At 45.5% G+C, this 24,508-nt stretch overlaps 1 protein-coding gene across 3 annotated transcripts; it reads right to left on the bottom strand.

Annotated features, from left to right (window-relative positions):
• Positions 1–216: 216 nt before the first annotated feature.
• LOC148481222 (ciliary microtubule-associated protein 2-like) lies at positions 217–23,285 on the bottom strand. 3 transcript variants are annotated; one of them, XM_088453805.1, is made up of 11 exons: positions 23,216–23,285; positions 22,360–22,572; positions 14,848–14,935; positions 14,194–14,352; positions 13,994–14,116; positions 13,289–13,426; positions 13,079–13,222; positions 3,935–4,102; positions 2,226–2,354; positions 1,732–1,853; positions 218–477 (listed from the first exon to the last, which is right to left on the bottom strand). In XM_088453805.1, the coding sequence occupies exons 4-11, from the start codon at positions 14,239–14,241 to the stop codon at positions 387–389; spliced, it is 963 nt and encodes a 320-aa protein (XP_088309931.1). In that variant the 5' UTR covers positions 14,242–14,352; positions 14,848–14,935; positions 22,360–22,572; positions 23,216–23,285; the 3' UTR covers positions 218–386. The 3 variants fall into 3 exon arrangements, with proteins under 3 accessions (XP_088309933.1, XP_088309931.1, XP_088309932.1); XM_088453807.1 differs by lacking the exon at positions 23,216–23,285 and having other exon boundaries at positions 217–477; positions 14,194–14,298; positions 22,360–22,596; XM_088453806.1 differs by lacking the exon at positions 23,216–23,285 and having other exon boundaries at positions 14,194–14,369; positions 22,360–22,596.
• Between the last annotated feature and the right edge of the window lie 1,223 nt (positions 23,286–24,508).

Raw genomic sequence — 24,508 nt, 5'->3', positions numbered from 1 at the left:
TTGCCAACAATTATTATTGAAAGATAACAGCAGTGACTACTCCCTCATAGGACTCTAATTCATTTACCCATCCATGCTGAATCCCTCAATTACACTGAAGGACAGTGTTATGAATTGAGCTGTTGGAAAACCTGGGAGTGCTTCATAAAATAACAAGAGGTAATAACTATTGAATATCTCCTGGAACATATAAGAAACAGACCACTATATATAACAATTATCCTGATGAAAATGAGTAACGTGTGCAATTAATAGCAATAGACAGATTTTTGCATTAAGATGTTAATGATTAATTCCCACAGTTCCTCTTAACACATAAAACATTAGATTATCCATCATTTCAAGTTCTCAGCCAAAATGATGTCCGGTAAGCCTCATCCTCTCTCTCATGTAGTAGTAGATTGTAGTAGAGGACCATTAGCCGGTGCTACTAATGGCTGAACAGGCAAAGTACTGTGTGATCTCTGGATCCGTTCCCTAGAACAACAAACAGTGGAATTAGAAAATATAATGGCCGTCAGAATGAGAATTCAAGTCCATCTTCTTGTAGGGCACAACTTACATGTTAAGAGGATGTATAAACAATACACTACTGAGGGGGACATTTCTGAGACTGATGCACAGATAACAGAACACAAAAGTTGCTGTAACTCAGCAACCAATCAGTTTTTCTAGTACAGTTTGAATAAATTAAAGGCAGCATCTAGAGCTCTTTAGCCTCAGTGAGCCCACTGGTTGCTAATCACATGTTAGTATATATTATACTAAGGATGTGGTTCCCAAACTGGGTTCTGTGGTACCTGGGGTGCAAATAAATTACTTGGGCCACCATATTTGTAGGCTGGGCCATGTGCTACCTGTTAGCCTTAGAACGTCAGAGTGCAGCCAATTACACAGGCTGCACTACTTGTGTGTGGCTGTGCTGTACAGCCCCATCTGTCTTCTCATTTCTCCTCCCTCCTTCTCTGTGCAGCAAAGTGAGAAGAGGTTAATGAGCACCAAATATTTGCTGCCAATACAACAAGGGTGAATGAGCGCTCTGCACAGATTCCTGTCCTGATGGGAGAATTCATTGTTGTCTCTTCTTCACCAGTCCAGCCCTGACTTTGGTCCACCCACCCAAGTTTGTCACATCCTCTGTGTGCATCTCTGCTCCCTCTCTGTGTCCCTATCTGTCCCTCTCTATCTCCAAAATGTAATATGTACCTGTTTCTCTGTCAATCCTTTGTGGGTATATCTCCCATTGTCCCTCATCCCAGCTATTCCCCCTATGTTTTTTTGGGGGGAGATTCATTTAAGTATGAAGTTCCAACTGTGCACACAGCAGGTTATTACTGATGAAAAGTCTAGCTTACTCTTGCTTGCACCTCTATGGGGTGCAAGAAAAAACGTGTTAGGAATTCCCGTCATAGGACCCACATTGTATTAGTGCACAAGGTTCCAACAGAACCTCGAAGCTAATGGAGGAGTCTATTTACTAAGCTTTAGATGGAGATAAAGTGGACAAAGCTAAAGTACCAATCAACCAGCTCCTAGCTGTCATTTTTCAAACACAGCAGTTAGGAGCTGATTGGAATGCACTTGATCTTAGTAAATAGCTCCCCCCTGGCCTAGGGATGCTGTGAAAAAAATGCTGAGGACCTAAGGGGACCATGTACCAAACAAAGTTTGGGAACCACTGTACTAGGGTATGTTAACCATTGAATGCAAAAGAACCAAATTGTAACTCACTTGAAAGCTTTTTCTTTTTCCCGATCAGAGAAAGAGCGTGCGGTTTTTGAGAGAAATGCGGATCGGTAAGTTTGGCCACTTGTGGGTTTGTTGATATCGTATCGACCAACGCCGACTGGGTTCTGCAATGTGACAAGTACAGTAGATTAACTGAATGTGAGAAACAAGGGGACTGGATAATCCGGAGGTTCTAATACTCTGTCTAAGACATAAGCTTTCAATTTGAAGACAGTACTAATTCAGGGTCCATATTCATAAACGTGGCGAACAGAAGGAAAATGCTAAAAGTATTTGAAACTATTTTTATACTATAAAGCAAAAAAATAAAAAGCTTGCTGTAAATGTGAGTGCGAAATACCCATAGATCTCAGGGAGTTACTGTGTAAGTTTGTGCAGAGCAACCCAAAATCTTAGGAAGAGCTAACTTAGGCCGAGTCAGCACCAGTAATGCAGAAATAAAAAGAACATCTATATTCTATGCACAATAAACTTACATTACTTCCAAAGAGGACTCTGCATGACTTTCTGTCAAATCGCTTAGCAGAGGTCAGGAAGGGAACCGAGGACTGCCTCACAGAAGCGAACACTGATTTTACATCATAGGAACCAGGACCTGGGGAATGCTATCATGAAAAACAATAGATCAAGATGCAGTGACACACAGTATATTAGTATAACACAGGCATAACAGGCCGCACAGACACTTCCTGTAAGAACTCTTGCTGCGCGTACATAAACATTGCAGATGTTATTGCCTAGGTGTCATTAGTATTGATGCTGGAAGCTAGTCACTAGGAGGACTGTCACAGATCACCCCACTAACCATGTGCACTTTATTGCTCCCTCTAGGGACTGATTCTGAGCCAGACAAAGTGGCGTACGTGTTTGCGCTCTTCTGTCACAGTCTCACCTGTGACTTTATGCTAATTCTACAATAAGCACTTGGTGTACAGCCGTGCGCAGGAATGTGCAAGGACTGAGACAGCCACTTTGTGCATCTGTAGGTGCTACATTACTGCTTGGTGCGTCACTGCTAGGTGCAGATTCTCCGTCAGAGTGTGGCCTCCAATGCACGCAATTAAGCATCTGATTCCAAAACCCCTCCTGCGACACACCCGCAAAACTCCCATAACACACCCATAAGATGCATCTTCCTGTGTCAGAAGAGCCACCTCCCAGTTACCGTTCAGGAATGCCCAATACATTTCTGATTCCATGCAAAGGTATCATTGGGTCCTGCGACTTTGTACCCACATACTGTGGGACGCTCAAGCTGAAATTTAAACGCATGCAAAGTTGAAAAAACATTGACCAATGCGAGAATATCGGCATTGGAACATACTCATAATAGGGCTCAATGGGTACATTTACTCAAGTGAGTTTTTAGAAGTGGAGATGTTGCCCATAGCAACCAATCGGATTCTAACTATTAGATTCTAGTTAAATGTTAAGTAGAATCTGATTGGTTGCTATGGGCAACATATCCACCTCTAAAAATTCTCACTTTATTAAATATATCCCCTAGTGTCTTCATTTACCTTTATGTAGCATATGTGGTGTAGCACTTGCATGAAAGTACGTGATCACCAGCCAGCATCAGTGGGCTACTATAATTATATATGAGACGCAAGAGTGGGATGGCCAAGTATAAGCTTCCCCAATATATCATTTCTGCACGATTCATGCTGCCCAATAGACACCAGCACAGCAGTTCCAATGCCTTATTTAGCCCCTCAGTTCCTTCCATCTTTAACATACTGTATGTGCAGTCCTTTTAAATAACCAGCTCTGGAAAGCTGTGTTCTATATGTACAGTACATACATTTTGTATTAAGGAATGTATCAAATTCAGGATTCTGTTGGAGACTTGGATGGACCTTAACAGCAACTCAAACATTTGGGATTCATTTAGATCCATGGGATTCAGCCAACTAAACCCAAATTCTGAGCTTACAGGAATGTTAGTGCACAAAACACTTGTTACAGCCAGGAGTCAAAATACTATTTTATCATGCTAAGTCTTAATATGCAATTAAGTAATGGAAACATATTATATGGCCCATCCATAGTTGTGTACATTTGCATAAAGGGTGCATTTGTATACATTCACACCCATCCAAGTTTCCATGGTAATACAGGCTAGATTTTGAAGCAGACATCCTGCAAATGGTTTGTACTGGATAATCAAATCCTGAATACTGACAAGTGGCCGGGGACAGTGGGCAAGCGAGCTGTAGAATATCCTGTCCGTTGGAGTTTTTGGAAAGCGATGAATTGTTCCAAACTTGCCATGTTTCTTTTTTTGATCATTTTCAAGATCTTCAATGAATGACTTTGCATCAAAGTATCCTAGCTCTGTCTGATAACATTCCTAGGGATATAATGAAACAGACATAAATACACACACAGAATAACCACCATATTCTGGCCACTTGTTTTTGCCTTTTTGGGAGAATGTAGGTGGGTTGAGTCTAGCACGTGATGTTCTGAAGCTATATCATGTGCACTGTGAATATATTTCATACACTTCTATTAGCACATTCAGTCATATTTTTAACCTCCATCTGTATTGAATCAGGAATACTAGAAGCAGAATTTAGGGTTGGCCATCGACCATTGATGATTGGCAACCATCGATGGTCTGATGTCGATCATAACTAGTTTTACCGTCAATCGGAGGCCACCAATGGTGAACATCAATGGCAAAATCCAAATGGCTAATGCCGGCTGTGTTCAGCGCATGCGCAGAGTTAAACCATTGATGGCTCAATCATTGATGGTTTCTTACTGATGGTTTGAAACCATTAGCCATGGATAACAGAGCCGTTGTTGGTCGACCCTAGTAGAATTTTGTGCACATGATTGGCGTAGCAGCACTGATAGCAGAAAGGCCGAGTTTTGCATAAAAAAAAAATCCTGTGGATATTCATGTCCCTGATGTCCACTCAAAGCACTAATCTTATAGGTAGGCATGGTATGTAAAACAGTATCTATGCTTATAAAGTAAATGCAAAAAAGATGAGGCAGTTTGTGTCCAGTTCTCCAAAGAACAGGAAACCCAATGTAAGGGCCGATGCAGATTTGAACGTAACTTTGTTTTGCAATTGGCTTCTGAGTGTTTTTGTGCTGTGTATGCTCCATAGCTGAGTCCTATGCAACTCAGTCGCATGACCGCTTCGCAGGCCTATCAACAGAATTGCGTGCTATGCAGAGTAGTGTGTACACAGCGATATGGCTGTTATCAGACTGGTGCATTCATAACAATGGTGTCTATGAAAGCGAGCAAATGCATAGGGACAGTGGGCTGAACAGATGGGACAGCACAGTTGGTATAGTGGTTAGCATTGCAGACTCACAGTTCCAAGATCAGGAGTTCAGTTCCTGACCAAGGCCTTCGGCTCTCCCAGTTTCCTCCCAGACTCCAAAAAACATAGCGTAGATTTACTGACTTCTGATAAAAAAGGACCCTAGTGTGTATGTATGTTCATGGGATACGGACCATAGATTGTAAGAACCATTGGGGCAGTGAAGGACTGAATTGTTCTTTGTAAAGCGTAGCATTATATATTCTAAATGTAAATAAATAAATGCGTACAGCTCTGCAAACAGGTGATCAACCACATTAGTTTCCTGTGCGCACAGTAGCGTATAACTGCATCCAACTTACATTCAACCCCTCATCGGCCCCATAGTGTGAAACTTGTGAGATTATTATATATATAAATAATATAAAATAAGAGATATGGTAAGAACTTACCTTTGATATCTCTATTTCTGCAAGGTCCATAGGGTTCCACAGGGATACCTTGGGTTATAGTCATGGCTTGGCCATCGGGCACCACACAGTTAACTTTGTGCTCCCAGTATGCACTGGGTCCCCCTCCCCCAGGCCAAGGCACCTCAATTCAGTAATAAGCCAAGGCCATAGGAGGAGAGAAAAAGAGAGAAGGAAGTCTGGAATACACAAGAATCACATTCTCACAACAGGGAGACGGAAAATCGGTGACCAGAACCAGACCCATATGAAGCACAGGGCGACAGGGTGGGCTCCTTGTGGAACCCTATGGACCTTGCAGAAATAGTGATAACAAAGGTAAGTTCTTACCATCTCTCTTATTTTCTGCAGCAGGCTCCATAGGGTATCCACAGGGATACCTTGGGAGTTCCCAAAGCAGTATCCTCAACGGTGGGGGCGCTCCTGTGCAGAAAGGAGCTGCCCATGATGGACCCACAGACCTCATAGAATGAGCAGTAACAGAGGGCGGAACAGGAATGCCCTCATGACTGTAAGCCTCAGAAATCGCCATGCGAATCCACCTGGCCAACGCTTGCTTGTTGGCCGGCCAACCCTTCTTATGGAAACCATAGAGGACGAACAAAGTGTCCGACTTCCTAAGGGAACTGGTATGGTAAAACCGTAGAGCTCGTACCACAAGGTCTTGTGAGTTAAAGGCCGGCACTACAATTTCCCCATTAATGTGGAAACTATAGACCACCTTAGGCAGGAACCCAAGGCAAGTCCGAAGCACTGCCCTGCTGCTGTGAAAAACCAGAAAGAGCCCCCAAATCTGACACCCTCCTGGCGGAAGCAATAGCCAGGAGAAACACAGTCTTAGCTGTGAGCCATTTGAGATCCACTGAGCCCAGTAGTTCAAATGGAGGTCAATTCCCAAGGAGCCACAGTAGGCACAAAGGGAGGCTGTATGGGAAGAGCACCCTGCATAAAAGGTGCGAACATCCGAGAGTGGAGCAATCCTCCACTGAAACCACAAAGACAGTGCGGAAACATGTACTTTCAATGAGGCTAGACGAAGACCCTTATCTAATCCTGCCTGGAGAAAAGCCAGAACCCTGGATATCCGAAATACCTGGGAATCGTACCCCCTGGGGCGACACCATTCAAAGAAGGTATGCCATACCCTGTGGTAAATCCTGGCAGAAGCAGGTTTCCGAAGCATGGATGTCTCAAGACCCACGCCGTCAAAGACAGACGACTCAAATCCGTGTAAACACAAGGACCCTGAGACAACAGGTCCGGACGTTGAGGAAACAGCAACAGAGCGTCTATGGAGAGACTCTGAAGATCTGAGTACCAGTGACGTCCGACCACACTGGAGCCACCAGCAGGATCATGCCTCCCTCTTGCTTGAACTTCTTCAATACCCGAGGAAGAAGGGAGAAAGGAAGAAACAGGTACGCAAACTGGAAGGTCCACCGAACCGACAGAGCGTCTACCAGGAGAGCCTCTGCGTCTCTTGTTCTGGACCCGTACACTCTTAGCTTGCATTTGTATCTGGAGGCCATGAGATCTATCTCTGGAAAACCCCATTTGTCCACCAGGAGTTGGAAGACCTCCTGGTGAAGTGACCACTTCCCTGGATGTACATCGTGTCGACTGAGGAAGTCCGCTTCAGAGTTGAGTACTCCTGGAATGAACACTGCCGTATGGAATCTCATGCATGAACACCGCACATTATGCACAGTTAAGCTGCTAACATGACGCTCAGTAGCGAATGCACAATATCCTGCATGCGAACGCTGTTTATTAGCTGCATGCGTGCACATCTGCCCCAAATCAGATAAACCTAACTAGCGTCTTTACATCAAACCCCACATACTCACACATTACATATTCACATACAAGGTTCCAAACGCTTTAAGGTATAAGATTCAAGTATGCACATTTACTATAATTGCTATGAAATAAAGATTATTTTGTAACTAAGGTTTTATATGTGATAAGTAAGCCATGTTTGGTATTGTACTGATGCATACTCTCTCAACAGTATTCCGGTAACATCGATGTAGAGATCGCAACAGGCATTCTCAACTTATGGACCGCAGAGACTTCAAGCAACAAAATGAACATTATATGACCAACCATTAGGATTTGCATGAGGTGGGAAACCAGAGACCACCAGTTGTTAGAGGCTGGACTGTGTATATTTGAACCAACCTGTTAAATGCCTTGTAACATATGCCCTCTCCTTTAGGACCAATGGTATTAGCAACAAACTTCTCTATTGTGTTGTCTATTTCTGGAGGGTATAAATATGTGTGCTCTGACCCTGGGTTTCGAGTCTTCGTGCTGAATGCTGATTGACGAGGGGTTTCTTGCTGATGCCTACATCTGTCCAGAGCGCTGCGTATGTATAACTGTACTTGGGTCTGTATAATTCCTTTGCGCTAAATTTGTACTTATAACTAGCGTGTAACTGACTGTACTTTTGCTTGAATAATATTTTGTGCTTTGGAACCACAGGTTCTAGGTCTGGAGTCTTTATTTACTGTATAACTGCGTACGCAAAATAGCGTCGTCCTTAGAGGTTTATAGGCAGGATATCAGAAGGTATAGGCAGGGGTGTATAGAGGTTCAAAGGCAGAATCCTTAATCCGACCATGTGATCCATCCCATCTGAAGAGGATCAGCCTCTGTAGAGGTCTTGAACGAAACTGGGCATATTCCACCATGTCGAATGTCGACACCATGGAAATCAGTAATCTCAATGCCAAGTGAATGAACACCTGGCGACCCTGGAGACAGGAACGTAACCTGGTATGTAGGGCTGAGATCTTCTCCTCTGTAAAGAAGATTCTCTGCTGCTGAGAGTCCAACAGTGCTCCCAGATGCATCATCCTCTGAGATGGCATCAGTGAGGACTTTTTCCAATCGATCAGCCGTGAGTATGCAACACCGATATTGTCAGTTGCAGATGATTGCGAAGTACCTCCGGAGACCCTGCTAGGAAAAGCAGGTTGTCCATGAAAGGTAACAGGCGAACCCCCTGTAACCGCAGGCGAGCCGCCATGACCGCCATTACCTTGGTGAACACCTGCGGAGCCGCGGAAAGAACAAACGGCAGCGGTTGAAACTGGTAATGGTGATCCAATACAGCAAATCTGAGAAACCTCTGAGGAGCCGTAGCAATGGGGATATGCAGGTAGGCATCCTGAATATTCAGGGACACCATGAAATCCCCAGGTTCCATAGCTAATATAATGGAACGTCGAGTCTCCATACTGAACCGAGGGACCCTCAGAGACTTGTTGAGAGCCTTGAAGTTGAGAATAGGACGGACAGAACCGTTCGGTTTTGGTACCAAAAAGAGATTGGAATAAGAACCCATCCCCCTGAGGGACGGGGGGACTGGAACTATGACCCCGTCTTGGAGCATAGAACTTACCACTTTCTGGATTTCCAGAGCCTTTGTGGAATGAAGGCCTACCTCCGGAGTGTAGGAAACAAAACTGATGGGGAGGCCTTCTGTTGAAGGAGAGGGCGTACCCGTGAGAAACCACTTCTCTGACCCAGGTGTCTGTGATAATCATCCACCAGTGCTGGGCAAACCAAAGAAGTCGGCCTCCCACCCTAGGGGTTCCCCAAGGGGAGGCCCAACTCATGCTGAGAGTTTGCCCTAGGCTTGGTGACAAGGCGTCTAGCACTCCAAGGTCGCTTCTTGGACTAGGGTGTCTTCCTGGTGGCTCCTGATGGCCTGGGAAAAGACTGCACCTTCTGCTTACCTTGAGGACGATCGTCTTTTCAGCCTAAGTAGCAGTCCTAGACGGAGCCTGAGGCGATGGCAGACATGCAGACTTTGCAGCTGCCAATGTACTTACAATTTTATCCAGGTCTGGGCCGAAGAGGACCAGACCATTAAACGGCAAGCCTTCCAGGCCCTTCTTTGAATGCAGACGTGGAATCTAAGAACGTAACCACCACGATCGGCAAGCCGAAACTGCTGCTGCTGAAATCCTGGAAGTAAGCAGGCTAACATCCAACGCTGCTTCGCTAATATAAGTAGCAGAATCACGGATACTACCAGCACCGTCTGCTCCTCAGAAGCATCAGAGGAGAATGACGATTAAAAAGCATCAGCCCATTTTTCCATGGCCCAAGCCACCCAACAGACCGCCATGAGCAGTCTGGCGAATCCCCCGGCCAAAGAGTAAATGGATGTTAAGTAAATCTCTACCTTGCGGTCCGAAACGTCCTTAAATGAGGACATAGACGGCATGGGTAAGATTGCACTCTTAATCAGGCGTGTCACATGGGAATCCACCTGAGGAGGGGTGTCCCACTTAGTGAAGTAATCCTCTGCAAAGGGATAAGAATATGAGTCTCTTTTGGGGCTGAAACATTCTGCCTGGGAATTTCCACGCTTCCTCCATATGGTCCACCAGCTGACCAGAGAGGAAAAACTGACGCCTTACCTTTTAAAGTATGCGTAAGACGATGCAGTCTCAGGGAGACAGTCATCCTCCATAACCCTGCGGAAAGCTTTAATTAGCCCGGATACATAAATCCTGCACTTATACTCAACCGCTTAAGTGGGTCGTTCCGAGTCAGATTCCGGGAGCTCCCCTTCATCTGACATCATCATCGTCATAATGTGGTAACAGTGGCGCTACTAATGGTCTCTCAGCAGGCCGTAGAGCGGGCACCTGCAAAACGTCCGTTAAGTTCTGTACTGTGGCGGACCGAGGGCCTGATTCAGAGACGGATGCTCTGAAAGAGCGCTCGCTCTGATTCAGGGCGTTTTTTTTTTTTGTGCGGCCTCCAGGCAACTCGCATAGCTGTGGGTGACCACCCACAGCTATTGCGACCGGCCAGGCCATCGCGACCATCGGGGCTTGTGGTAGGGTCTTGTGGACGCAAGCCTCAGAGAGCTTCCGGCTCTAATAGAGCCGGAAGCTCTCCCACTGACATCACTGGTGATGTCAGTGGGGCCACCCACAAACGGCAGGCGTTCGCTTGGGAACGCCTCAGTTTGTGAAGCCACCCCCCCGCCACGCCTCCAAAATGGTGCGAGCTGTCGATCAAAATTGATAGCCGCCCCGTTTTGGTGCAAGACCCGGAGCAACGGAGCGCTCGTCACTAAGCCGGGTCTCACGCGTGCGCACGTCAGAGCCGGCGCTTGCGAGCGGGTCTGAATCAGGTCCAGAGTGCTCACCCAGGCAGGTTCCTCTTGGGACAGCCTCTGAGGAGGAGGACCCTGTGCCACCATCAACTGCCCCGGTGCCCCAAGTACAGGGGAAGGGACTGCCGCCTGATGCGTGAACCCCAATTGATGGAACGCAGGAGGAGCGGACAATCGCCCTACCAAGGCTTTAACAGCTAGTTTAAGCGCCGCCCAAGGAGGCTCCTGGGACGTGCTGGCCACTACAGGGGTGACAGGCAGGGACAAACAAGTGCTGCATATCCCATCCTGCGGAAACTCTCCCTCCCCCACACATGTTACACCTGGAACAGTGAACCGGGGGTAGCACTATGTGCGGAATCCTCACTACCAGATATGTTAGTATATGACCCCTTACAGTAAGTAAAACACTACCCACTGTGAGGTTTAATATCCACCCTGACAGTAGTGTGCACCAATTAGGGTAGAACAGAGCAGAAAACAGGGACAGTAAAAATGGATGACAGAAGAAAATATACAGCTTTGCTAGCATAAAGTCACATACTGTGCAGAAATAAATGCCTGCACTAACAGCGCTATCATCAACCACTCAGATGCTAAGTCTGAAGTGGGAATAGCGCTACCTGACCAAACATTAAGCTGTAGGAGAGGTAGGATGGTGGGGGACCCAGGCTCCACATTCCTACTCAGCGTTGCTGTGCATCCAAGATGGCCACCGTGCGTTCTGTAGGCGGAGCCGTGGGGAAGGATCCCAAGCACCAGCGCGCCAAGCCTCAGTAGAAAGGCAGCTGGTGCAGTGAGAGAGGGGTCTTTCCCATAGTCTAAAACCGGAAAAGCACCTTCTCTGGCAGGCCATTAACCCTCAGGATGCTGGAGCGCTTCCTTAATGCTCCAGCCCCATATCCCTGGTGGTCTAGTGGTAGCGCAGGATGAGTACCTGGCTCCACTAACTGCACCCCTCAGGTAGCCCCCAGCCCTGAGGACACTGGACTGTGCCACAGTGGGCTCCGTCCGCAGACGCCCCCTGTGCTTACCTTGTTGCTCCCTGTGCACCTGACCACAGTCCTGCTAGCTGGGACCCCCAGAAAAGCCTGCCGAGTTCCCTGGTTCAGTACCGGTGGCTCAGCGCCAGCAGGGGTGTAGGTGGGGGTAGTGGGGGCTTCCGCTGGACTGTCCCCACTAGCCGCACTTGCAGTCTTCTTAACTTCGGGGCTGTTTTTGCCAGCAGCCCCCATGCAGTGACCCGACTATGGCCGGGTACCAACTGAAACTGAGGTGCCTTGGCCTGGGGGCGGGGTTATAGGAGGGGGGCCCAGTGCATGCTGGGAGCACAAAGTTAACTGTGTGGTGCCCGATGGCCAAGCCAGGACTATAACCCAAGGTAACCCTGTGGATACCCTATGGAGCCTGCTGCATAAATATATTTTAAATAAACAATTTAAATGTTGTTTTCTGTATTAGTTCCCTAATCGTAAACAATTATAGACATTCCACCCATAACTGCACCAAGTGGGACAATAATAACACCAATTTGACCTACAATGTTACAAGTTTCTCCAGATAAAGTTGGCCAAATCTGGCAATTTCCACATACAATTTATTCATTTACCACCCCTGCAGTGTCTTTGATCAAGAGGTCATAAAATCTTGTGGGTGGCTGTATTTTATTGTACTGTATTGTATTGTATAGGGTGCAGTTATTCAACCTCACCTCCTGATGGTCAGATCTGCCTTATTCAGAGATGTACGCAAACCCAATGGTGTGAGATCTGTGCATGTGCAGATCTCGTTCTGAGAGATCGCTAGCAGTGCCCCCTAAGCCACAACATGAATGACAAGCTGCGGCAGTTTGGGGACTGGGTGGTCTTGAAAACAGATGTGTCGGCCCCGTTTTTGAGGCACGCCGTGGCCAGTGTCTGCGTCTTGCAACACAGGGTTACTCAGATGGCAGATGTTTCCACAGAGTGAGCCGATGCTGCACCCCTCGGATCTGCAATGCATACAGTAGGCGTCATTTTAAACTAGACGCCACCTGTGGCATAAGCATATTATTGCACAGCCGCTGCATGCAGAGTCGCAGTCTGTGCATTATCACCCATCTCTGATCAGGCCCAGAGTCTTCTGGATTTCCAAGTTGGCCACAGAACAGAGAAGATTGCTTTTTCTTATTTTTTTAAACAAGGGAATATTGTGATCATTACATGATAGCCATAAATCACAAACAATACTTAAAGAGAAGTATACCATTTATATAATAATTGAAAATAAAAAAGTACAGGCATATACTATTGTATACCTCCTGTACCGTTCGTCATATACTGGTTCCCTAATTTCTTATATTCAGTTTTATACATGTACATACTATATGTGGTCAGCATCTTCCATTCAATGACCTCTAATGGAAGCGTTCCACTTTGTAGCATACTTACAGGTGTAGCAAAGTGTCCGTACAGGATGTGCTGTGATCTTGGCCCGGTGAATAGGTCATAAGGTCCTCTTTTACCCACAACGTGCTTCAAGGTTTCATCTATGGAGCATTTTAGGTTGTAGGTTCCTGGTCCCGGCACACATTCCTGAAATATGAGCAGTGCATTAGGAAAGCAATGACACACGGCCCCTCTCATCCCATAATCACTTACATTGCTGCTTGCTGAGCCACATTTAGTCGTTTCGCTGTCCATTATACCCTTGGAGCTGGCAGACTCTGAAGCCCTCTCTTCTAGGAGTGTGTGTGGATTCCCTGCTTTGCCGTAAGTTCCAGGTCCTGGGGTACAATTCTGTGTGGAGGACAGAAACAGGAATCATGAACAAAATAGATCACATAGCAAACATTCATCTGCATGTGACATCATTCACACACTGCCAGGAAGGGGGTACAGAACTGATTCAGGTGTCTATTTATTAAGAGGAGAAAAGTCCTTTCTCTGGTGTTTTCACCAAAGGGCTTTTCTGTGCTTTTATTACATTATTAACAGATTAGCACCAGTGAAATCAGTTTGTGAGGCTTACCCCCGCCCCTATAAATCTCTATGGAGATGGCAGCTTACTGTAATTTATTCAGATTGCGTTACACTGTACCCGACAACGGGGACATGCAAAAATGGAAATACTTTGCTTCGCCAGCGTCGGGTCAAGCTACCGTGTAAAACAGAGGGGGCGCTGCCAGGGCATGCTTATATTACTGTGACCGTTCGCCGGCAGCACTAGGCTGGGAATTGGTTAATCGGTCCCATAAATGCACAGTGTGTACCTAGAACTAGCCTACAGTTTGGCTGACCCACAATGTGTAGGGGATCATTGTGCATATTCCTAGAACTCCTCTATCACTGTTTAACATGCTCTACCTTTAATTCGTCCTTGAATCGCACATCTTTAGTGTTACACAGTCCTCGCACGCTGGCAGGTTTCTTTTCCATTAGCTCCAGAAATGACTTTATGTTGTATCGACCCGGCCCCATGTTTTGCTTCTAAAGTAATCAAGCATACAAACGTTTCAGAAAATTGATTCATGTTTCCCAGAGTGTAAATTACAGCTTCACCTCACCAGCAAACGGTTCCTCTCCCATGTTTCCTTGTACAGGACATGAGGCATCACAGTCAGCCGTTCTGTTTCTTCTGCTCTTTTCCATCCAGGCGTAGATGCAACTCGCTCCAGAACGAAAGGATTATAGGGATTATAGGTTCCAGGCCCTAAACGTCTTGCCTGGATTAAATCACAGTCTTTTTACAGATACAATTTATGTCCAACATTCACATTCTTACTTAAAAATAAGAAAAAACGTGAAAAATGTTTTCTTTCTCAAGAAAAACATATAGAGAAAACCAGTCTTACCCTATAAAATACAGCCCTGCAATCAACAGAGGCTTAGGTAGATGAGGGACAGAGGGGGTAAGTGGTGTCCTGTGACCTCTAAAAGGACATTATTGTTATTCGGATGTAGCCTTGAACTGTACATCTTTCATAAACTTTCTTGAATCTAAAATCAACTTCATCAACTAGATCTTATTTAATAACATGGTGCAATGAGCATGAACTGTTTCAATCCACAGCAACCAACCAGATATCACTTTACAGGACTCTAGAGACACAAATTAATTTATGTAGTTGCCATTGGCTACTGCATGTTCCCCTCCTAATATTTTATGAAATATGTTCTTTAGAGTTTCTTAGCCAGTGGTGTATCATATATGTACTCACTGTCTCTGAAGTTGCCCTCTTGCAGTAAGGTACTTGTGTGTAGGAACCAGGTTTCTTAAATTCAGGATAAACCGCAGATACATCAAATCTATGGGATAAGATAGAAAATCTAAATGTAACTATTTATGTAAAAAAATGTATTTGTTGTTCACTCATTGGTTCGTGGCTAAAAAGTGTGTAAACATTAAAGAACAGTGGGGCCTGATTCACTACGGATAACTATTGCAATCGCGGCTGCGATTACGCACACAGGTGTGCTGAAACAATATGCTAATGAAAGCTATCGCAATGCCGTCGCACAGCCAACATACAGACGCCCACTACCGCTATGTCACATCCGTAATACCTTGCAGTGCTGTGTATACATCGGGAACATCGAGTAACATCGGCCCCTCACGCACAATTACAGCAGGTATGACCTTACTCAAATTGCTCGTTGCACGCAGTGAGTACTCAAGCTGTGTATGCCGTCGCAGTGGACAATTTATGCACGTCCATGCAACGGCGTTCAAACGGACAGGCACGCCAACGTTTCTCCAGCCACTCCTCCATCACCACCCCCAAACACCCTCCTGTCCTTCAGTCTGTGATGGCTTTGTATCGATCGCAATGCTAACTCACGTACGCGCACTGCAATGCATACGAAGTACGTACCATCGGCCGATTTGCGATCCGTAATGAATCAGGCCCAGTGACCGCAAGCCATGACTGATTCTACATAAGTAACTAATTGCTTCCTGACCATATGATAGAGGTTCCCAAACTCGCCATACAGTCCATGTTTTAAGGATATCCATGCTTGAGCACAGGTGATCTACCGTATATACTCGAGTATAAGCCGAGTTTTTCAGCACAAAAAATGTGCTGAAAAAGTACCCCCTCGGCTTATACCCGAGTCAAGTGTAGCGCTGACCGGACGGAGTTCGGTCAGCGCTACACACTGCCAAACACACAGCCGCCGGAGCCGGTTGCTGCGTGTTTGGTGTAATCAGCAGCGGCTGAGAGTCTGTATAAATCACCGGGACTCTTGGAAATGGTTGCACCAGTTGTTTAGCAGATTAGAACTTAGATGCTGACTAAGTACCGCCGTGTGTAAAGTGGAATCCAGTTCCGACTTATATATTAAAGTAGGGTCATATGTTAATTTTTCATATATATACTGCAGTGTCCAAAAGTTGATTATCTAATTCCTGTTTGTACTGGAGAATATTTTGAATATTCAGGATTGAGGATGTTCATGGACACCATTGTTAATACACCGCTATTTAAGGTAAGCTTCCTTATTTGTCACACTTTTGCACCCTGATGACAAGACCGCCCAGGTCTTGAAACGTTGGCGAATAAAGTCACTTTTCTTCATTTATAAAGACCGTGGAGTGCCGCCTGTAGCTGTTTTCTGACAGACATCGCATTTTTACATACATACACATATATATATATATATATATATATACATATATACACTGTACAAAAAAAATAGGCAGCACTCGGAGACTGGATAAGACTCGTGAAACCCTCAGCCGAGGGACTTTTAATCAATCATAGGTCGACGTTTCGGGGTCTTGCACCCCTTCCTCAGGACAGCAGAATAACACAATTCAAACAAACAGACATATTTATATCATAACTACTCACCACTAAACAGGCGCCATGCACACCTGAGCTCCGTCCAGCAGCCGCACTTCCGGTCGCGGCAAGTCCGCAAAAACCGGAAGTGACAATTAGATATCAGGTCTAAAAAATTTGAGAGGAGAGGGTATCCGGTGGAAGAATTGATTAAGGCTAGACAAAAAGCATTGTCTGAGTAGGGAAGAGTTATTGAGAATTGATCCTAAGGACAAAAAGCTAAATCAGCTACCATGGGTCCATGAATACGATGTTAAGAGCAAATATACCAACAAAAGAGCTAAGAAGTTATGGCCCATTATTACATCTGATCCAGAGCTAAAGTGTTTGCACAATACTAAACTATTACCTAGCTATACCAGAGGGAGAAATATCAAAGATCTGGTGGTTAAAACTGATGTGACAAATTTTTTAAAACCTATGCCTAAGCCCAATTTCTTGACACGTAAAGATGGATGTTTTAAGTGCCTAGGGTGCACGACGTGTTCATATCTTGAGACCGGGGATACCATACTCCATCCATACTCGGGGAAAAGATATAAAATTAAGTGGCCTTTGACATGTACCTCTAGATTCATCATCTATGTTATTATATGCCCATGTGGCCTATATTACATAGGCAAAACTGAATGCCAATTTAAAATCAGAATGGCTCAACATAGATCGGCAATTAGAACAGCTATCTCCACTAATGGTAGTGAACAACCGGTAGCACGCCACTTTGCGCATAACAAACACAGTATAGCGACCCTCAGATATAAGATTATTGACCATGTACCCTTGTCACTAAGGGGTGGTGATAGAGGAAGGAAACTCCTGCAATTGGAGACACAGTGGATCTGTAGATTGGATACTCTTTTTCCTCGAGGGTTAAATGACTCTTTGGGTCTTATTAATTTCTTATAAATTTGTGTAATTTTGGATGGCTTTATATGCCAATGTTGTGGATCTTCTATGACATGAATATGTTCATTAAGGATTGTATATGCATTTAAATTTGGTAGTAGTGGTGTTTTTGTGCCCACTAGATGGCTCCATTTCTCCATTATGTAGTATTGATTTTTTACTTGTCATATTGATGACAATAAGAGGCAATGTCATTAGTGGCAAAATGTTTTTTATAGTGTTACTAATGCATTTTTTATCTTTAGTTATATGTCCACGTTAGAATATGTGTATTTTATTTGAGTATTTATATGTATGTGTATTCACTTTACACTTTTTGTAAGTATCACTTTTTATACACAACAAAGTTTGTATAATCCTTTCTGTGCATGATATTTGTACGCAGATCTTATGTTTTTTACACAGTGTACATGTGCTGAGATATATACACTTTATGGATCTATTGCATTATGATAATGACTAAGTTTGTTCACGATCGCACTGTGTATGTTATTGCAGGTTGCCATGGCGCTGGGTCCCGCCCGGGTGACGTCACTTCCGGTTTTTGCGGACTTGCCGCGACCGGAAGTGCGGCTGCTGGACGGAGCTCAGGTGTGCATGGCGCCTGTTTAGTGGTGAGTAGTTATGATATAAATATGTCTGTTTGTTTGTATTGTGTTATTCTGCTGTCCTGAGGAAGGGGTGCAAGACTCCGAAAGGTCGACCTATGATTGATTAAAAGTCCCTCGGCTGAGGGTTTCACGAGTCTTATCCAGTCTCCGAGTGCTGCCTATTTTTTTGTACAGTGTGTATTGGGGGTGCTGTCCTCCTAATAAGGAAGGCACCGGAGCAAGGTGTGGGCTGTTTGTCCAAGTTACACTGCGTGAAGGAGTGCCGGAGTTGTTGCTTATATATATCTATACACACACACACACACGTATAATACGAGGGCAAATAGCACCCTGCCCTCCAGGAGGGCAAAAAGCGCCCTGCCCTCACAGCCTGCGGGTGCCGTCTTCACCCGCGGGACGCAGTGTCCCGCAGGGGGAGAAATGTGCGGTGACCCAGTCACCGCCGGAGAATAGACGCCGGGTAGCATCTATTCTCCCTCTCTGCAGCGCTTGGGGGCTGCCCGGCGTGTCCGTAAGTGCCGGGCACGCCCCCAAGTATGACGAAAAGGGAACGCGTCTTATACACACACCCCCTTTTTGGGCGCGCGCACAACGTTGCCCTCTCTAGCTCCGGCACCCTGCCTGCCGCCGGAGCTAGAGTGAACACTAGGACACTAATATATATATATATATATATATACACACCCACACAGGACACTATAGAATTATATATATTTCTGCTGGTGCATACCTGGTGCTGCAGTACTGTACAATAATATTGGGCAGTTTGCTGCTGGGCGCTGGCAGCCTGGCTCAGTGCTGCATTACATCTGCTGCCTGGTCTGAAGTCTGAGGCTGACGGCGCAGGGGCTAGAGACAGAGCAAAGGCTCCGTCAGCCATTTTTTTTTTTTAACTCCATCAAGCATCCAGCTGCCTGATCGCATGGAGGGGGATCAGATATTGAAGGGCGGGCTGAGTGTGAACTGACCTGGCGTCCCGGCAGCCCAATCCACCCCCATCCACCCCCGGAATCAGTCCAGGAGGGGCGCATACATAGCACCAGGACTCAGGGAACATTGAAGACTGGAGGCGGAGCAGCAGACTGGGCCGGCCAATGACATCGCCGGCACAGGACCCAGGCAGCTGCCGCAGCCTCTAGCATTGTGAGCCATATTCAAGTAGAGGTGTAGTTTTCACCTGTCCGACTGTTCGCTTCATTCGCCTGTTTCAGAGGCGAATTTATTCCATGCTCGTCCCCGCTTTTCGCCTAATTCAATTGCAAGACAGGCGAAAACGGAAATAGGCGACTGCGGAACAGGCGAAAAATACTGAAAGAATTGGGGAAATGAGTCTGTACCCCAGAAAAAGATATATTAACCTAGGGAATCAATATAAATGTGTACTAATAGCCCTAATAAGACTATTTTGGGTATTTAAGTTGTGTAAATTGCTTGCTATTAGCGTCTTTGTAAAAGTGGTGAAGAATGGCATAAAGCTGTATTTTTTGGTGAAATTAAGTAAACCAGTCAAATTTGGGGTGCTTGAAAAGGGTGCTAGCATGTTTTTATGTCTCTAAAGTGAACTTTTAAAAAACGTGAAAAATCCACCTGCTGCATGCACCTGCAATCCCAAAAACCCCTGACCCATACTTGGGGACCCCCAAGAAGTCTATTTCGATACTTTTAATGTTTATCCCCCCACTTTTTAAATTCTCACCCCAAAAATGACATGTCTTTTTTGGGGTGTTCTTAGGTTTTTGTTTCTGTTTTTTTTGCAGATTTGTCCTTTGGTGGGCTGTCCCAAGGGGTCTGAGTTTTTTCACCACGTTTACACCCCAAAATAAAGATTTTGCATTTCTTTTCACCAGCTATTGATTGGAGAATCATTTTTGGAGAATTGTTTCCACTTAGGCGAAATTGTCCTGGAATTGAATTTGGCGAATTTTTTTTTAGGCAAATTTTTCACAAAAAAACAGGTGAATATGGCTTTTCGCCTCTAATTGAATTCCCCTCTATGTGTGTCTGTTTAGTTTGTCTTCTCCGCGGTTGGGTGGGAGGGAGCGGGTGTAATGGGCGCCGCCACTGGGATTCACCGGGTCTCAGCCTGCAATAGTGGCTTCTAAGAGAGGGAAGGCAATGCCCTCTCTCCAAGACAGCCTCAGCGGGCCGCCCATCAGGTCCCGACGCTCTTAGGCAGCTGCCTAAAGCTGCCTAATGGAAGCGCCGGCCCTGGAAGTGTCAGCTTATAAAACCTGCCACTACGTAAATAAAGCCCCTATAGTGCGAAGTTAGAGTTCAGCTGGAGACTATGGTGTATCCCTTCATGAGTGTTGGTGCAGTATTATATACATCAATTACCAGACCATATTTCAGTTTTTCGGTTATTCCAAAAAAATATATTTTTTAAAATGCTTTTTGTGCCCTGTTGTATGACACCTGACAGGAAGATCTCAACAGAAGGACAGCACTAGAGCATTTCATGGTAAAAAAATATTTTTCTAAGTTGGTTTAATTTCACTTTATTTTTCTATAAACATTTAGTTCTAATTTTAAGTTGCATAACATATCTGCAACTGCACGTTTAAATGTATTAACATGGGTGGGAGCTTTCATACTGCTAATCCTGCCACTAGCTAAAATACACTATAGGATTTGACGGCAGATAGGAACCACTTGGCCCATCTAGTCTGCCCATTTTATTTTGGTAAAAGAACCGTATATGATGCTTTAGAAACATAGACTCTAGGGAAATAGTGCACATTTATCAACAACATAAAAAATTATATTTCCATTTAAAATTCGATTCGCTGTTTACCAAACATGAAACTGGCATTTCACCTAAAAATTTTCAAAGTGTCTTTTCAAGGTCATCAAGGCAAATTTACATCATTATTGGTAGAGTTCAGTATAAATGGACTTTGTCATTGTGTAATGTCAAAATGCCAAACTATTGGAACAGTGTGGAGGGTCAAAGAGCCTGATTCATTACGAATTGCACAGCGAAAATATGCAATCTCAGTGCCATCGCAGCCTAAAATAAGGATGACCACTTCTCCTTACTCACATCCATAATACTTTGCAAATCTGCATAATCATCGGTAGCAACGAGTACCATCAGACCCTCACGCACACTTGCACAAGGTCAGAATTTGCTAACCTCATCGCACGCAGTGAGATCCCAAGCTGCATATGCCATCGAAGTGGCATTTATGCACGCCACTGTAATGGCGTTCAAATGCACTGGCATGTCTGAGTTTTGCCGACCACCCCCCCAATCACCACTCCCAAACACTCACTCTGTTATAGGCATGTGTAGTCACTGCGATCGCAGTCCGATCGCAGTGACATTTGCGCACTGCAATGCAAACGCAACAATCGGCCGTCTTCGTGCATAATCGCAGTTGCGATCAGTAACGAATCAGGCCCAAAGTGCAAATAGGGGTGTGTTTACTTAATACAGAGTATTATCCTTTATTTCTTGCGCTGCTTATACATGAATGACTTACACCAATATTGTACCGTGTAAACCTTTTTTTTATCAGGAGACATCTGGGCATTATAGAACAGTTCTCTACTTGAAAGCAACTTCTATTACTATAATTGATGCTGCTATTATTCTGGTGCCATTTCAATTATAATCTATGTGATTCCCACTGTTGTCACATTCTCATTATTGCATATATTTTGCCACATTTTGGACTCAATTACTAAACATTATTTGTCCATATTATCTATTGTAGGCATTATTATTCTTTATAAATGATTGTCTATCTCCCCTTTAAAATACCTTGGGCTCATTTCAGCCATCTACTTAACGCAGGGGTGTATCTAGGGGTCCGAGCACCCCTGGCAAAGTAAAGGACCTGCGCCCCCCCTCCCGCTCCCCTCCTTTTTATAGGAATAATTATACTTTCTAATTATAACTTAAATATTTGCAAATAAAAACAAAATTAATCAGTTTTAAAAGAACTAAAAAACTCTTTATGAAGCTATCTGGGGCTGCTATGAATAACAGGCACACAGGAAATTAACTACTGCACAAACTTCTTACCCCGTTACCCTCCTGCTCATCCCCCTTACTACACTATGGGTGGTATTCAATTGTTATAGTGCTCCCAATCTCCCGTCTAAAGTGACAGGAGATCGCAGGGCGCTTTTCAATTGTTGCAGTTTTTCGCGCTGATCGCGCCCAAAGTGTTCAGGTTTAGCCGTGTAAAGCAGCTTCCCCTGACCAAAGTGCTGGGCGCGACCGCGAAAAGTGATGTTTGGGTGCCCAAACAGGTCACTTTTCGCACATTTCAGCTCGCAACCCGCTGGGGCTGCGAGGGGCGTAACAATTGAATACCGCCCTATAAGGACAAAGCTATCATTGGCTACCCACTCCACTTACTTGGGTTGCAGATTGCTGGCAGGTCTCTGGTGGGCTGGAAGACTGCTGGGCCCTGTCACTGGTAAGCAGGCTGCTGGGCTCCCTGGCTGGTGCTGGCTGCTGGGCTCCCTGGCTGGCAGGTTGCTTGTCTAACCAGATGCAGCATGCAGACTCAGCATAGGGAAGTAGAATCCATGTGCAGGTGGAACGCATAATTCCTTTCTACTTCCCTTCCTGTGTACACACAGCACAAGTCCACTCACCACTATACAGGCAATCATTTGTCCAGTAGCCTGTCATTTAAAGTTTGTCCCACCCCCACCATTGGACCTTATCCAATCAGCGTGGGGTGTAGTGGACGGGTGACAGAGAGGACAGAGACAGAGACAACTTCAAGTACTGTATGTAATTTATGTGTTTAACACTTTGCTGCCAGCCAATTTTATGCGTTGGGGAGGAGGATTTGTGCTATAGAAGCTGCTGCCTGTGACTAAGAGCAGACGCTGCCTCTTGCCTGTCTGCTCTAAATCAGTGATCCCCGCAGCAGCAGTACACACACGATACACAGAGCAGTCAGGGAGGAGGGAGGACGGGCTTAGGCTGCTCAGCTCCAGGACAGCGTGTCCTGTCATGCTGCAGCTACATTGTTTCACATACATGATAGAAGAACTAACCAGCCAGCTGCTGTGTGTGTGTGATAGCGCTGGATGTAGATACGCCCCTGACTTAACGATACATTAAAGAAAGTTAGGCTGTAACATTATAGACCTTCTCATACACCAAGGTGTGCTGTTATGTCTCTGTTTGCTTTAGTTTCCCACTGTCCCAAAAGCATTATATTCCCGCAGCCTGTGCGTCCTGGGCTGGACATTTGTACCTGGCCTCCTGGCTGCCGAAGGGAGCTCCACTAAACTTCTTCTTCTCCGCCATACCTGCGCCTGGTCACCATAACAACGGAGACGCCTGTCTCCTTCCCTGCTACTACCGCATCACGTGATGACACTCACTAGCCAATCAGAGCACTGGCACAGTGGTGTGACGTCAGATGCCATGCAGCGTCCTGTGTGTGTTAGCGCCTGTCTCCTCATAACCTGCAGATGATGTCTCCTCCTGCCCTGGCTAGTGGCTACCTGTCAGTGCATTTTACTGTGATTGCTCTACAGAGAATATGAACTGCTTTATGTACCTTCCCACAAATACTGAGCCGGCCCTAGGCATACTAAGCAAATGCCTAGGGCGACTGAAACGCCTTGGGGCGGGGAGGCATTCCAGGGCTCTGATGCTGCCCCCACACCCTTCGCGACGCTGCCTCACCCCCTCCCGTTGCAGCTCCGATCGGGCACTACAGTACGGTAGTCAGCCAGTCAGGTGACTGACTGTGAGCCAGGTCAGAAGAATGAGCGTCTGCATAGAAGCTCATTCTGGCTATTGGCTGCAGTAGGAGAGAAGATGGCCGCGGAGGGTATGCTGCGCGTGCCCAGTCACGGCCACTCTTCCCATGTGCCTTTGCGGAGCAGAGCCATGTGTGACCTCACGGCTCTGCTCCCAGACTAACCGCCGGCGCTCCACCCGCATTGCCCAGCGCCCAGCCCTTGCCCAGCAGCATTACCTGCATCAAAAAGTAAGTGTAACCTGCGTAGGCAGGCAATGTTGGCAGAGAGGGGGGCTGAGCTGTCATATATATATATATATATATATATATATATCCCCCCAAAAAAACAACAATGTCATAGATATGTGTGTGTGTGTATTTATATCTATCTATATATAGATAGATATACATACACACACACAAACATATCTATGATATCTTTGTTTTTTTGGGGATATATATAGATATATATCTATAGATATTTATAATATATATATATGTTGACAATGGATCAGCGGCACTCAGGAGTCTTTAAAAGTTAGTGAAGAAAAGGTGTCTTTATTTCGACGTTTCGGGGGTTAAGTGACCCCGTCTTTAGGAACCTGTGTGTGTTCCTGAAGACGGGGTCACTTGACCCCGAAACGTCGAAATAAAGACACCTTTTCTTCACTAACTTTTAAAGACTCCTGAGTGCCGCTGATCCATTGTCGACTTCATTGAGGGGAGTGATCTCTACCCTCTGAGGGCACCTGGAGCAAGGTATATACCCTGACTAGGGTTTGCAGAGTGCCGGGCCAT

The sequence above is a fragment of the Taudactylus pleione genome, unplaced genomic scaffold, assembly GCF_031769625.1.
Source record: "Taudactylus pleione unplaced genomic scaffold, aTauple2 ptg000591l, whole genome shotgun sequence".
NCBI lineage: Eukaryota > Metazoa > Chordata > Amphibia > Anura > Myobatrachidae > Taudactylus > Taudactylus pleione.
The sequence above is the reverse complement of the archived record's forward strand: the minus strand, read 5'-3'. Positions and strand labels throughout refer to the sequence as shown.